General features: G+C 18.2%; 1 protein-coding gene across 4 annotated transcripts in view; it reads left to right on the top strand.

The window, feature by feature from the left end:
- LOC102655120 (hepatocyte nuclear factor 4-gamma) overlaps positions 1-17,058 on the top strand; it is a 259,440-nt gene that overhangs the window by 220,526 nt on the left and 21,856 nt on the right. For all 4 annotated transcript variants that reach the window (XM_026442759.1, XM_026442761.1, XM_026442760.1 and 1 more), the window contains one exon: positions 10,654-10,855. In XM_026442759.1, coding sequence (XP_026298544.1) covers positions 10,654-10,855 — 202 coding nt within the window. The remainder of the gene's footprint in view (positions 1-10,653; positions 10,856-17,058) is intronic.

Here is a 17,058-nt window from a genome sequence, read left to right as displayed (position 1 = left end):
TTATTTGATAGTAGATTTATATATAGATTTATTTTTTATATGTTGTTAAATATTTATATAAGACAGCATTCTATGTAGTTATCACATCTATATAAAAGCTTTTACTAATATCTTGAAAAATGATAATTAACTGTAGCTTAATTAAAATTAAAATTTTATATAATTATAAATTATATATTATTTAATTTATCATTTTTCTTCCTTGTATTATCTCTAAATTTTATATCGATCTATGAACCTTCCGAAACTACAATCTTTGTTAAATAATAAATACTTTAATATGCATACATTTAAAAATAATCTTCTAAACGTTACATAGATCTTATATAATTATTATTTACTTTATCATATATTTATCTATTATAACGTCATCACGATATCTTTGATTCATATAATATAAATAGTTATCTATTTTATCATATATTTTTCTATTATAACATCATCACATCTTTAACTTATTATAACATATTAATCTTCGTAATATTAGAATCATAATTTAAAATTAAATATTGGCATAACCTAATATTATTTTATAATTGTTATTAAATATATATATAAGTACATTAGTTAAGAAAATAAATATATTATATTATACTAAAATTATAATTATAATTATAAATTTAAAAGAATTACATTTTTTAAAATGTTTTACATATTAATTACATTATAAATAAGTTTTTTTCTATCTTTAATCCTTGTATGGAAGAAATATTATTAATCGTAAATCTGACGTTATTGAATTTTCTATTTCTATCATTTTATTAGAAAAAAAAAAAAATGACTAAGTTTCTTCAAATTTGTAATAAAGAATGAATATAATAGTAAATAAAACTATACATATAAAAATATGTCTAAAAATTTATTTTCGAAATTATAATAAAAATATGATATTTATATTTCACTCATTATATATAAAGATTAAGATTAAACACAAATATTAAAATTTGAATGATTCTTTCATTAATTATAATATCGATAAATATTATATAATATATATAATTATATATTATATATAATTCCAATAATAAATACATGTCAGAACCATGTCTATTAATCTAGGAAAATTAAATGTTTTAAAAATTCGACTCTTTAATTAAAATGAAAAATAATAATCTTAAATGAGATAAATACAATGTTCAACTATTCGTTAATACCAACTCGAGAATCAAAAATGATCTGCGTTTAGAGACTGGACTATTGTATATATTGGTATATATTGGTACTATTATTTATATACAAAATCTGTTACTAAAAAAAAATAATATTCTTACATCATTAACAATTATAATAAATATGAATATTATGAAATGAAAACGAAGTTGAAAATTAAAATAAAATCGAATGAACTTGAACTATTTTATTTTGACTTCATTAAACTATAAGTTTTGTCCTAAATTTGTTGGATATTCTATAGGTACTCTAGTTTGCATAAATCTGTCTAATTTAGGTCTATCAAAAGTTTTTTCATATTTGTCTGCATAATATTATTGTTTTATTAATTGTATTTTATTGCTTGCGTAAGCAAGCTAAAGCATATGACGAGTTTAAAAATGTAACTATTTCATTTCACAGACATACATCTCTAAATTGATATTGATATCTGATGATATGATGATCGAAATTATCAATCAATCTGAATTAATTAAATTATCCTAGATAAATCATTGATTCTATTAGTGTTAGTGAATAGAAGAAAAATGATCTATAATATGAAATATAATACCATAATTTAATATATTATCTATAACTTTAATTATTATATAATGATTATATATTATATATGTGAGATGATAATTCATGTTATGAATATTATTTATCCAAAAAGTAAAGAGATATTATTAGAGATATTAAAATTATAATTTCTTCATTATAAAAACCATATACAAAATAACGATTCAAAGACCTTTTTTTCACGTCTTTTTACACAATTCATATCTTATAATAAAATCTATAAAATAAGATCATTCTAAAATAATATGGGGTTATTATAACATATTTCAAATTTTATTTTTATTTCATTGTATTACTTTTCTATATAATTATTATTTATCACAATTTATATTTATATAATATTTCTTTTGTATATTCAAAAATAATATAATTTTAATAATAATTACTATTTTATTTTTTAATTTAACTATAATCAAGTGAACACGATTATTTCTATAACCTTTGGTTTCTGAAATTGCTTTAATGAGAAGATAATTATATATTATAATTTCTAAAAATATTTTTTCAAATATAAAAATTATCAAAAATATATTTATTATTTATATCATTGAATATAAAAATCAAAACATTAATCTACGAGTATTCCTAATACATTTAATATATTATTTCTGATGAATTCCTAATTGGTATATTCCAATTTTTATTTTTTTTTTTATTCGATTTTTTTTATTCATGTTCCATCTTAATATCTGAAATGCTTTTACATCTTCTATAGTACAATAATTAAGAGATTGATAATACAAAAACTTATGTTAAAAAATATTAAAATAAATTTTTTTATTAATTCCTACATCTCTAATTATTATTTTTTGATTTATTAACTAGTAAAATTCTTATCTGTTATAATTATATTTGAATGATTATTTGTCTTATATATTTTAATTTTTATATAAAAAAAAGCTATATCACATAAAATTGAGTACAAAAAGGATCTAATTTCTATTTGATTCTTGATTTAAAAGGTATAACTTCCACATTATTATATTATTATAACTTCCATATTATCATTTATATGAATATACGATTTTTATGAAAATGTTAAATGAAACTTAAATGTTGATACAAGAAGACAAGATTTTTTTTTATAAGTTTTATTTATAAAATTTTATTTACAAATAACATTTTAAAGCTAATAAAATATAAATAATATAAATAAAAATATAAAAATAATTTCAATAAAATATTTTGCAGTAAAGAATAAATTTTTAAAAATTTCTTTTTTTTTAATAATTTTCAAATTTAAGCATATAGAAAGTAAAATAAAAAATAAATATTTTCTCAAATACATTATTTTCATATGATATGCTTATATTAAAAAATTATCTATAATTTTACGAAAAATAATAAAATATTTTTATTAAATTTCACTATAAGTCTTAATATAAACATTATTGTTATGGTATAAGTATTTTTTGTATTAGATTCATCGATTAATTAATATTTTTGAAAAAATATAATTTAAAATTTATTCTCTTTAATTAAAAAATATTTTACTCACTATTTTTTTTAAATATATTCATATTTATATTGTTATATGTATCATACATATTCTTTAATTTTTAAAAAAGATTAGAATGTTTTATTTGTTTATAGAAATGTAAAATTAAATATTTTTTTCTAATAAGAACAATACAAACAAAGTTTTATTTTTTTTCAAAATATATCTCAAAGTATTAGATAAAATATTATATCTAACGAAAATAGTATTTAACTTTAAATGTAATTACTTTTTTCTAGAATATTTAGATTTATATATATCAGAATTCGTATACGTTATTAACAAAAAGTATCCTTTATTTGTCCTATGCAAATCAAGCAACAGTTGTTTACTAAACATTAAAGGCATATCTTATGATTCAATTAAAACATATTCTTTCAAAAAACAATTCATTTTAATTTCTAATTTTTTCAATAGTCAAAACCTATCACGTAAAAGTTGTATTCGAAACGGAAACCATAAAATTCTTTGATAATTTGAAAATATAAAATAGTAATGAAATACATTGCATCCATGTAATCTAATCAAATAAAAACAATATGGATCAAAAAAATTATTAATTAAAATTATATTGATTATAGAATAATGAAATGACAAACATTAAGAGCAACATCCATCAAATTTAAATATTGGCAACGCGAAGATTTCTATAAGTCGAATAAATAATATTCTCAAAATATTCTCAGAATATTTGTTTGTTTTTCAATGAAATTAATCACACGATCATTGTGAATATTTGCGAAATGATAATTTTTAGTATTATCGATAGATGTTGAATATATAATTTTATTATTCATTGTTGTAATGATACATTAAAAAAAAATAGTTAATTTATTTAAAATAAAAGTTATAAGAAATAAATTCACATATTTCAATCAATTTACCATTAATTAAAAAATAATGTTAATATTTTTAAATTCTTTTAAATAAATAAATCCTAAATATTCTTTCAAAAAACAAACTTCTGATTATCATCAAATTTGAAAGAAAAAGAGGAAAGGGAAATGAATTCTAGATTTAAAATTTTTAAATATTTATTATTAATTTATTAATAAAAAACTTTCAATATAATACAAATATAACTAATATAGTATCTTCACAATAATATTATTAAAGAGCCGTAATAATAATAATAATAATCCTAACATTTATAAAATATTCTATATAATTGATTGTCTATCAATGATCAGAAAATATATAACTTAAACTAAAATTTAAATAATTAAAATATTTTTCTGTATTTATAATAATATAATATAATATAATATATATGTTAAGATATCAAATTATTTTGAATACTTGCTTCATAACAAGTAAATTTGGTATATTGAATCTAATATTTTTCGATTGAAAATTAAACGATATTTATTTTTCATTAAACATAAAATGGATGAAAAAGAAAATAAAATAAAAATCATTCCTGGCATTATGTCAGAATATCTGTAGACAGAATGTTTATATCGAAGGAAAAATCTAACTAAATAAATTCAATAACTTTGAAGATGTTTAAAATTTAATGTAAATGTATGCATTGTTTACTAGAAATATACAATAAGTATTTTTTTGTCATTCGACTATTTCGAAAACTATCGAATGACATCACGAATAATGAATAAATATAATATTCAATCCATTTTCTACGAGATATATTACTGGACTTGTATATGCTTGTTTGACATAGTAGTCAACACTTTTATCGTGGCTCGATTAAGTTATATGCTCCATGATTGGTCAATGTCTTTTAATAACTTGTTAACAAAATCGTATCATAAGTTTTTGCAAAACAAAATATTGTTTGAAATTATCTCAAGTTTACGAATATTCCAATATTTTTGAAACACTTTATATATGTTAATTATTTGCATAATATATATGTACAATAAAGACTCCCATATTCATATCTCTATTATCCGGATGTCGACATTCTATTATCCATATGTTTTTTTATACAACGTTTTATAGCGATATTTACATAAATATACATTAGATTATAACATAAATATAACGTATTTAGATGTTAAATACTTTTCTGTGTTCGGCTGGTTAAATGCAATCATATCAATTCAATCTGAAGTAGAAAATGGTATCGTAATGGCAAGTAAATAAAAACGATGTAGTTTTAACTATTGAAGAAAAATACAAAATAGTTAAAGATCTTGAAAATAGTGAAAATGCAACGAAATTAGCAAGAATAAATAATGGATGGTTCGATAGTTTGAGACGCAACGGGAATATAATTTTACGCAGCTGCTTACAATAAAAAATTTATGTAACTTATCGGTTAAAAAAATTTTATTCTTAGATATTGAAAGAAACTCTCAATTTTGTTCATTTCTATTTGAATAAATGAAATTTAATTCAAAAGAAAGTAATTGTTTTGCTATTATCCAAAAATTCCACTATTCAGCCATTTTTATCTCTTTATTAATTCAAAGAGTCTTTACTACATGTGATAATATGGTATCAAAATGAAGTTTTTTATACTATATTTCAAATTTATTAAAATCAATAAAAAGGAATTAATCATTAATTTGAAATTGTAATAATTTAAAACGAAATGATCGATATTATAAATAGAAAATATTTCTTGATCAACCATAGTTATAACAATGTCAAATTCATATCAGATTTTACGTAATATACATATAGACATGTGCACATATATTTGTACATATTGTGGCCAATATTAATATATATTAATATATTGTCATCAGCTAAAAAACAACATGATGTTCTGTAGAGAATCTGTAAAAACAATTGTATTAGTAACTGTCTGTATAAACAAAATTCAATAATGGGAATTGAAAGTTTTTTATATCCTAGAAATAATAAATATTTGAAATTAAAATTTTAACTTTAGGATCCATCCCCGCTTTTTTTCAAGTAATTCAATTTTCATATCGGAAATGTATGCTTTTCAAAAATACAACTTAAATTCTGTTTAATTATTAGCTATTAGAAAAATCGCTAATACTGCTTCTAAGATCTCTAGCAAGAAAATTATTTTCTAAATGTTCATTCTTTCATGAGTAATGAAAATAAAAAAGATAAAATTGTAATGAATGGATAGAAAGAATAAATACTTTTACAAAATCAAAAATATTATATAAATACGATATATAAATTAAAACTTATAAGAAAAATAACAATAAGTTATATAAATAAATATATATATATATATCATATATTGAAATTATGAAATTATAATTATTTTGACAAATTTTGATATATTTAAATGTATGTTGAATAAATTAATTAAAAATTAAAAAAATAATAAATGAAAATTATTGTAACAATATATATTAATTAATAATATATAAATATTGTTCTATCATAAAGTCAATATAAAATCTTAACAATATCTAATTATTGTTAATAATTTTAAAATGAAAAATCTAAAAATTATTATTTTAATAGTTATAATATTAATCTCATTTAATTCAAATATACAAAAATATACAACTCTTTTACAATATACAAAATAAAATTTTTTTTTTATACTTCATATCAGATCAATTTAACATTCCTATATGTTTAATATTTATATCATAACATTCTTTATCTCAAAAGATACAGTTATTTTTAATGAAGATTTAATGTATATAATATAATATTTCAAAAACTATTTTTAATGAATTTTTTTTTATTTTTTGTCAACAATTTTTTCAAGAAGAATATATATTATATCTTTTTTATTTACATAACAAATTATCTATAATATTTTTTTATTTAGTTATCCATATAATTAACCTGTTAATTTAATTGACTGTTAATCTGAGCAATAAAATATAGATTTCAATTATTTTTTATCTACGTATAAAAAAATTAAATAAAAATTATAAATAGCATATAGCAAATATTTTACAAATATTTTTTTATCTCTTTATCTTCTCTCTTTATTAAAATTCTTTCAAATAAAAAAATCATTTATGAATCATTAATACACATTAACTTAAGAGATTGTAATTATTGTAAAGATTGTAATTTGTCCAAAAATTTCCCAAAATGAAAAGACAACATAGAGAGTCTATATATCGTGCATGATTGATAAAAAATTGAATTTATCAGTAGGTTTATTAACAAATAAAAGTTTCGTAAAAGAAACGTTAGAAAAGAAATCGACGTATCAATATTCTTTATCATGGAATATCATTATTTATACGTCTCGAGCCGATAAGAAAATAATCCTCGTTCTTGAAATAAGATTTTAGAGAACATTTCTTTACTTTAATAAACTAATATTGTTCTTTCATTTACTAGGTTATATTTATATTAATTCTCAATCGATATCTATTTCAAAGTATTTTATCTAATCTTTTATTTAAATAATTTCAATAAATTTAAAAAAAAATTTTTGTGAAGTTCAAGTATTTATTATTATTATAAATTTGAACAAATAATCAATTAGTTTTAAATATTTTGGTTGGAATATTTAAAATTTTATTATATCAGAATTTAGTTCTTAATAATCAATAAATTATAAAAATTATTGATATTTATATTTTAAATTAAAAAAATAAAATTTTATTTTAATATTTAAATACAAAACTTTTTATATTTCAATACTATATATTATGTAGATTTGAATAGATTAGATTAAATATATCAAATTATTCATTGAAAAGATTTCAAGAAATCTTATATATTATAAATCTTATTTAAAAATTTTACTTCAAATCAATAATTTTTATAGATATTCATTATATACATATTATAATATATATCATATAAAAATATCATATAAAAATATTATTATATAATATATTATATATTATATATACAATGTTAAAATAAAATTAATATATTTAATAGTTGCAAATATCAAAATTTTTTTGTGAAAATAATTTTTATAAAAATACTAAAAAGTAAATAGGAAGCCTATTTCTTAAATAATGTCAAAACTAAAAATGATAATTTAATGTTTTTTATTTTCCTGTGAATCACTACATATTTCATTTAAAATAAAATCTCAAATTAATTATTAAAAAAAAAATAATTATTTTAAAATAATTGGTGGAATAATTCCTATATTTTTAGTACTTCCTAGAAAGATATTTGCAGAAACAAATGAGCAAACTGGCAATCTATAGATAGAAGCTTTATCATTAATAAGTGAGTTTACTTGAAAGTAGATCATTTATTGTTCATCAATTCAATTTATAATTAGTTTTCTATAATATGAACTAAATTTAAAAAATAATTATTTCACTTATAATTATAAATTAAAGAAAAAATTTTTTAGTTATTTTGAATTATTTTAACATAGATCAATTGAATATTTGATTTAAATTCTTCATAATTTGCATGTCATAAATTTATATCAAGTGAAAGTTAATTTCTTGTTATTCTAATTTCTTGCTTTACATCATAAACAAAATAAAATGAATACAACGAAACTATTACTATGTTTACAATTTATGGTGAAAGTAGCATACTATTTATAGTTATATACAATTTAATCTAAATTATGATTTGATCTAAATATATAATTTATATAAATATTTTCTTAAATAATATTTTTTTTATATAATCATTTGCATTATATATATATAAAAAACACAATTACTTATAAAATATATCAATTTAACAAATCAATTATATTTGAAATAAAAGAAAATTAATTTCATATTTCTATATTAAATATAATTTTAAATATAATTTTAAATATAAATATAGTTAATATTTATAATATTATAATTATAATAAATATATTTATAGTTTTTAATATTCAAAAATTTTTATATTTATCGAACTTTAAATTTGTGATGTAAATCAAATCTAACAATAATCATTTAAAATTTATTAAATTATTAAATATAATAATTATTATAAAAATTAATAAAATAATTGATTATCATTTATAATTATTATTGATTTCTTTTTCTTATTTTAATTACTATTTTAATTGATTTCCATTTTATTTTTATCTTATTTATACCTTCATTGTCAATAAAATATGAAAGCTGATAGTGCAGTTGATCATGATAAATGCATGTAAGGAGATATGAAATAGTAAGAAAGAAAATAGTGAAATGAAGAAATGTGAGATACGATATGATTGATGTATAGATGAACAAGTGTATATATATATACATTAGATAAATATTTTATTTGATTATATTTTTATTTTATATATTTTATTTCTTATTATTTCTTATTATTAATTTCTTTTATTATTTTATTGTACAATTTTTTCATAAATTTTGAAAATAACTAAAATAAATATCATATATATATATATATATATATATATATATATATATATATATATATATATATAAGTATTATACAATAAAGTATAATATAATAATATTATAATATTATTTTTTTTTTATAAAATTATATTTATACTTATAATTATTACAAATTAAGTATGATATTTATAAAAAAAAATATTAATAATCTAATTAATAAATTTTAATTTCTTTTTTTTCCCCTTAAACTAAAGAAATTAATTTTTAAAATTTTGCAATATGAAATTTTTTCTTTTAAATTTATACAATTAATAAAAAAGAAAATATACTGAAACATAAATGATGATACCTAATATTTTAAATACCGTCGTTGTAAAAAATAAAAATTAACAAACTCTAATGAGAATATATAGATTATTATTAAAACTATATTTAATTTATCAAACTTTAGTACATGAATAAAATTTAATATTTATTAACTTCAACTTTGTTACCTATTTTTGATTTAGATCACAATATATATATTTTTTTTATTTGTATTTTATTACGAAATTATTGCATTTTAAGTAACAAACGTATACAAACGATTACAAAAATATTCAAACAAAAATATTATAATTTCATTTTCGACAAATTGAAAAATCATAAATATATAATAAATAAAAAAAATATTACATTTTGTTATATTAAAATTATTAATAAATAAAAATATAAAAACTATTTTACATATATTTAATTATATAAATAATAATTAAATAAACTAAATTTATTTAAATACTTTATGATAAAATGACTAAAATAGCAATCTTTTACAAAAATATCGATTTTTATGTCTTTTGCATTTCTTTTATACGAACATATTTAATTATGTTGCTATTAATTTATGAATTAGATCATTTGTTAATTAATAATTCTTTTAAAAATCAAGAAATTAACAATTAATTTAAATATTTAAGTATAAAATATAACATAATATATGATGTAAAGTATTATAATATATTACGACAATTCAAAAATTATATTTATATTAATGTATATTTTCTATATATTTCCTGACTAAATATATTAGCATATCTAAAATACATAATAATTATCAAAAATTATCTTGTCTTACACAAATAATAATTTAAAAAGTATTCTTATACTGAAAGAGTTAACAAACTATTTTTAATTTTATTTATCTGAAAATAAAATAAAATAATTAATAAATATAAATTCATTTTTTTCTAGATGCTGATCTGAGCATGGGTGCAGGCGCAGCTGGAGGCTCAGTTCTCACTTTGTCAGGATCGGGAGTAGGTGGTGTACTTTCACAACATTGTGCTATCTGTGGTGATCGCGCAACTGGAAAACATTATGGTGCTGCTTCTTGCGACGGTTGTAAGGGTTTCTTTCGACGATCAGTTAGAAAAAAACATGAATACACTTGCAGGTTAGTAAAACTTCTTCCCTTTTCCTTTTAGATTAGACTATTAAGGATTCTAAATTTATGTCCTTATGTCATATTGAACGATATTTTATGATAACGCAGACACGATACAATTAGTATATAATATATAATATAAAAGAATAAATATAAAATGGAATATGTTTTGATATTACAAGAATTACCGACTATAATTTTTTTTCATGTCGATTTTTTCATTATTGACATTATTGATTCAATCTAAAAAGCCATTGCAATATTTATTCAATACAACAATTGTTGTTCAAATTAAAATAAATAAAGAAAAAAATAAAATAATTAAATTTTACTATAAAATTATAAACAAAGTATACATTATAATATAATTTATAATCACGGTATCAATATCAATAAAGTATAACGGCATGCATTATTTCCCACTTATATTACCTAATAGTTACATATATATTTTACTGTTAATCATGTATTTTATTTATGAGTATATGCCATTTTAAACTTTATGTATAAAATCTTGACATTTTTAAGCTATTAAACAAGATAGATACTTGTTAAAATAATAAGATAAATATATGTATATATAAATATATATGTAAATGAGTTCATTGTTTGTCCTCAAATCTTTTAAATGCAAACATTCTAAGCCTGATTTTAAAAATAGAAATTTTCTTTGATTATATAAATTATGTTAGCTACTGTAAGCAAATATGTAAGAATTTGAAAATGTCGAAAACTTTTCTTCAGATCAAGTCAAATTTTCGAAAATATTCCCCAAAAATTCTCAAGATTAAAAAAAATTGGAATTTTAGAAAATGATATTCCAGGATTATATTCATTTATATAATTAAAATATAATTTTAATAATTTTTTTAATAAAAAAAAAATTATCTATATTTGAACTTCATGAAAAAAAATCATGCAATAGTCTATTTGAATTCATTTTTAAGTAAACTTTTACTTTGATATTTATGAAATGAATTTTTCAGAAACGCTTTTATATATTAGAAAGCAGAGAGAACAATTGAAATTAATTTTTATTTTAAAAAGATTAAATAACAAAATTTTTTTAAAGATATATATTTTTATAATGATTATATATTTGATTATTATTTATATTTTATTCTTTATAATTGTATAATTCTTGAAAATTCTGAAATTATCGAATTCTGAAATATTTTCCAATTTGATCCGATTTAATATCGATGTTCTCAATTTTTTCGGATCCTGTATATATAGTATAAATAACAAAAGTACATATTTCATTTCAACTATTGAAAATATATCTCGTAATTATATATGAATTAAAATGTTTCATTTCATCATTAAAAGTCTTTTTTAAAAAATCATATTATATACCATATCGAGATTCTAATCCTATTATAAATATTTAAAAACAACTTAAAAAAAAATATAAAAGTATATAATAAAATTTTTGTTATATAACTTTATCTATAATTATCTAGTCTACATACAATATCAAATTTAATTCAAAAAAAGAAATTCTAAAACATCATTTGTTTTTAGACTTTTCTAATTAAATATTCTTTTTTAAATATATAATAATTAAAAAAGAAACTTGATTCAAATATTAAAAGAAATTCAAATATCAAAATCAAATATTAAATATCAAATATCAAATATTATTAAAAAAATTATTAAAGTTTTAATATAACTATATATATAATATAATATAATATAATATAGTATAATATAATATAATATAATATCATATAATAGAATTAGTATTGATAAAAAGTAATAACAATTAATATACATTATATATCACTTTTTCCACATAAGTTTATAAATTTTTGTTTTTCAGTATTTAGAAAAATTGAATAAAATTGAAGAAAAATCGAGTATTAATAATATATTCAAGATTAATTAATGGTTATTATCAAAGATATAATAAATACCGATATGATTTTTTTTTCTAAAGATAAAATTTTATCAGGATATACTTTTTATAAACTAAGAATATATATACAAGTTACGCATGATTATTTTAAATATTTTTTGACTTGTTAAATAGAATAAAAAATACAATTATTTTTAAGAATCTATTTTTATCTAATAAATAATAAATTAGTTCTTAATTATTTTACATTTATCTCGTATTTGAAATATCATTTTTCTATGTTTAAAAATTAAATATTAAATAACTATTTTAATTTATCATTCATCAAAAGCTCTATCTTTTATTTAAAGTGATGACTACTAAATTTTCATTACTAATTGATATTTTTTATATTTTAAATTTATAATATATAATAAAAATCTTCAATCGAAATAAATAGAAATTCAATAAATAGATAATATTAAAATTTAATTTTTATCAAAAAAAATTATATTTCTTTTTATTTTTAATTTTCTAATTATAAATAAAATATATTTTAAAATATATTTATATTATAAAATATATATTTTCTAATTATAAATAATTATATTTTCTAATTATAAAATGATATTGTTATGTCTGATAAATACTTGATCCTTCATAATATTTCTTTATTTATAGATTTCTTTATAGTCCCTTAATTTATTTATAATTATTTACATGATACTAATTTATTTATTAAGCGATATAATGTTTATTCGAAGAATAAAAAAGAATATAACCATTCTGTTCCGGAAAACGACTTCATTAAATTAATATTTCAAGTATCAATGACAATTAATGTTATCATTTCCTGCGCTGGTTTACATTAATCATAATGTTTTACACTCTTGCTGTCAATTCATAATAATATACATATTAATATTACTACAATAATATTTTATTATATTATTTAATATATCATAAATAAATATCATTTTTTTTAAGTGCTTATTTTATTTATTTCAAAGTGTATTTAAAATATATACCTATTTATACATTATAATTTCGAATTATCAAAAATTAAATTATTAAAAACGATAATTATAATATTAATATTTTTTGATAACTCTTATATTTAATTTGCAATTTTTTTTATATTATACTCGATTATCAAAATTGTAAAGTTCATCATATTAATAATAATGATAATGATAAAAATGACTTAAAATCATCTTTGTGACTATATTTTCTCGGTTATGATTCATAAACTCAACAAGATAAAAAATGAAATATTTATGATAAATAGTTAAATAAATCGATGTGTAATAACTATCCGCAAATTAATTTAAAGTCATAATAACTAGACAAATCTTAGATTAAAACACAAAAGATATATATACAAAAAGAAAATCTTCATACATTAACTTACAAGAAAAATTTATCTTGAAAGTTATCTTCTGAGGAAGATGAAATTAACATTTATAAAATTTAAAAATCTGTATATATAAAATGTATATTAAATATAAAGTAATTTATTTTTCGATGGAAAATTTGTTTGAATTCAATAATATTAATTTTTGAATTCTAATTTATTTTCTTCATATTTTGTATTTTATTTTCGTATATAGTTTTGAAAATATTTTTTACAATAGAAAGCATTAAAATTTGATTTTATTTTATATTATTATGAAGTTATATTTTTAAAAAACGAAAATAATATTAAAACTTTAAAGATTAATTTATTATCTCGAAGTGATATTCTAATGATAAAAATATTATTTCATATATAATTCATTATTTATCATAGTATTTTGAATATATAAAACAGAATGTTATATGCATAAACAGAATTATTATTTTAATAATACTATTTATTAATCAAACTTAAATAAGATATTGTCATGAAAATTTCTATAACCAATTGTATTTAAATAAAAAAAATCTTGCTTTTTATATTATCTAGTATTATTTTTTGATAATGATATACTTTAATAATAATTTAAAAAATATTATGAAGCACTGAATAATTTTTCTTCGCGTTCGCAATAATAATATTGTAGTGTTGTATTGATTTTGGTGTTGTATAAGCTGATAATTGAATCCTTGTTGAATACCCTTTGACAGATGCCATAACAAGTGATATACTTCTTAAAGATAAATTAAGTGTATAAGTAGTTATATATGCGGAACGCGTGTCTATTAAAAAGCACGATCGCTCATAAAGTCGTAACAGGTAATCGTGTCCCACGGTTAGAGCACGATGAGGTGTTAGAGCAAATGTAATTGTCGTATCTGATGGTAAGATTACGACGTTCATAATGAAATTTTCTTAGTAAATGACATCAGAAAAATTTTTAATTCAATTAGGAGAGTTATACTTTCTCACGCCAATAACTAATAATATTGCTGCTGGTGTCCAGTTCACAATACCAAATTCGAAGAAATTCTTCGCTTGTAGTGATCTATATATAAAGATCTCATAATAAATAAAAACCAATCGGCGCATTTGTCTTATAAATTCCTAAGAATCAGAACAATATTATTTATCTTTGAATCAATCGCATACAATTATAAATATATGAAATATACATCAGAATATATAATTATAATAATAAGTATCAGTTAAATTCTCAAAGACAGTCTTCTCTAACACCTTTCTTTTATTTTATAGAAGTCTGCGCGCGGTAAAAGCAAAAAGAGTTTTTTATAAAATTTCTCCAAATATAGTGTTTATAAATCTCGCGAATAGGGCTCACGAACAATATTAACCCTCTATTACATTCTATTCCCAATTGGAGATTTAAATTTCATGTGTTCCTGCATGGATGCAAAATACGTACAAGGATACATCCATCAATATTTTATGTGAAAAATGTGCATATATATAAAGTTCTCATAAACAAGGAATAGTCATAAAATGCAATTTTAAATAACATTTTTCTAATAAAATTTTATTATTTATTTCATGATCACATTCATTTTTAAGTAGACCAACAGCCATATATATTTTTTTCAACTCGTCATAAAAATTTATAATAGAAGGTTAATAGTGATATTCTGTTACAATAATACTAGATTTCATATTGCAATTATTATTAAATAAATAACTAAGAAATTCGAATGAAATTTAAAAAAATTATATTCCTAATATTTTTCTTCTATCATTCAATCGAAATAAATTTTCATTTATATAATCTATTAAAATTTTTTATTTGACTAAACATTTTATGAACTTTATAGATTTTAAGAATCAACAATTCTTTGCAAGATTTTTTTTTTACAATATTATTATCTTTATATTAATTAATTAATATTAAGATGTAAGACGAAAAATATCATATTTACTATAAATTTGTTGCATAAATTCTTTTTTGTCAAAACTTTTACATTCATTTAATATGTATCGTTCATTTGCTACAACAATAATTCAAAATTTTCAGTTTTTAAGTTATTGGTAATATTCAGATTTTGAACAGATGCACAGAGTTGCTAGAATAATGCTTTGAGAAAAGAATGTAATGAGAGAAGAATTTTTGAGAGAAGAATTTGAAAGATCCTTCCCTTTATATATCTAGAAACAATTCGGCTGGAATGTCAATGGTCCTAAAACCTGAAACACTTCCAGCCATACCAGTCTCAGCCATTATCATCATTTTATCTGAGAAGAATTATTGAAAATACGTGCGGAACAGTTTCCTGGGAAAACAGCGGACTTTATAAATGACATAGCACCTTAGTCTCATTCTAAGAATTTTTCTTAGATTGGAGGTATCGCTTAATTAGAAGGCTGGCCCATAATGTTTTTGGATACTTACATACCTCATTGAAATATATACCGCAGCTCATAAGATGAGGAGTTAGAGTTTTGAATTGTGAGCTTTCTTTTTAACACTTTAATATGTAAATCTTTTTACTAATTTTTATAACAATTTATTGAAACTTATTTTCTTTAAATTCATAATTTTGAAATTATAAATTTAAATCAATATTACGGAAAATAAATTGATATACATATAGATAAAAAATCATTAAAAAAAATAATTGTACAAAATATTCTAATCATAAAACTAATCAATACAAACTAATAATAATCTTCGAGACTATATTCGAATAAAAATAAAATCATTATTGAATATATATATTTATATTATATAAATATTGATAATAGTAAGTTATAAGCACAAGTTTCATTATTTAAAATTAATTACAATAAATTTTACAATAGTTGATTAAAGTTTAGTTTAAAATATTAACTTTTTTTATGTATTTTTATAAATTTGTACAAAATCTGAAAATAATAATCTTAATTGATTTAGGAATTATTTGCATATAAAGTTTTGCACTTATAATAGATTTTTTACTTGAAGAATAAAATTCATACGTCAAAACAATA

This window comes from Apis mellifera, linkage group LG9, assembly GCF_003254395.2.
Source record: "Apis mellifera strain DH4 linkage group LG9, Amel_HAv3.1, whole genome shotgun sequence".
Taxonomy (NCBI): Eukaryota; Metazoa; Arthropoda; class Insecta; order Hymenoptera; family Apidae; genus Apis; species Apis mellifera.
The sequence above is the reverse complement of the archived record's forward strand: the minus strand, read 5'-3'. Positions and strand labels throughout refer to the sequence as shown.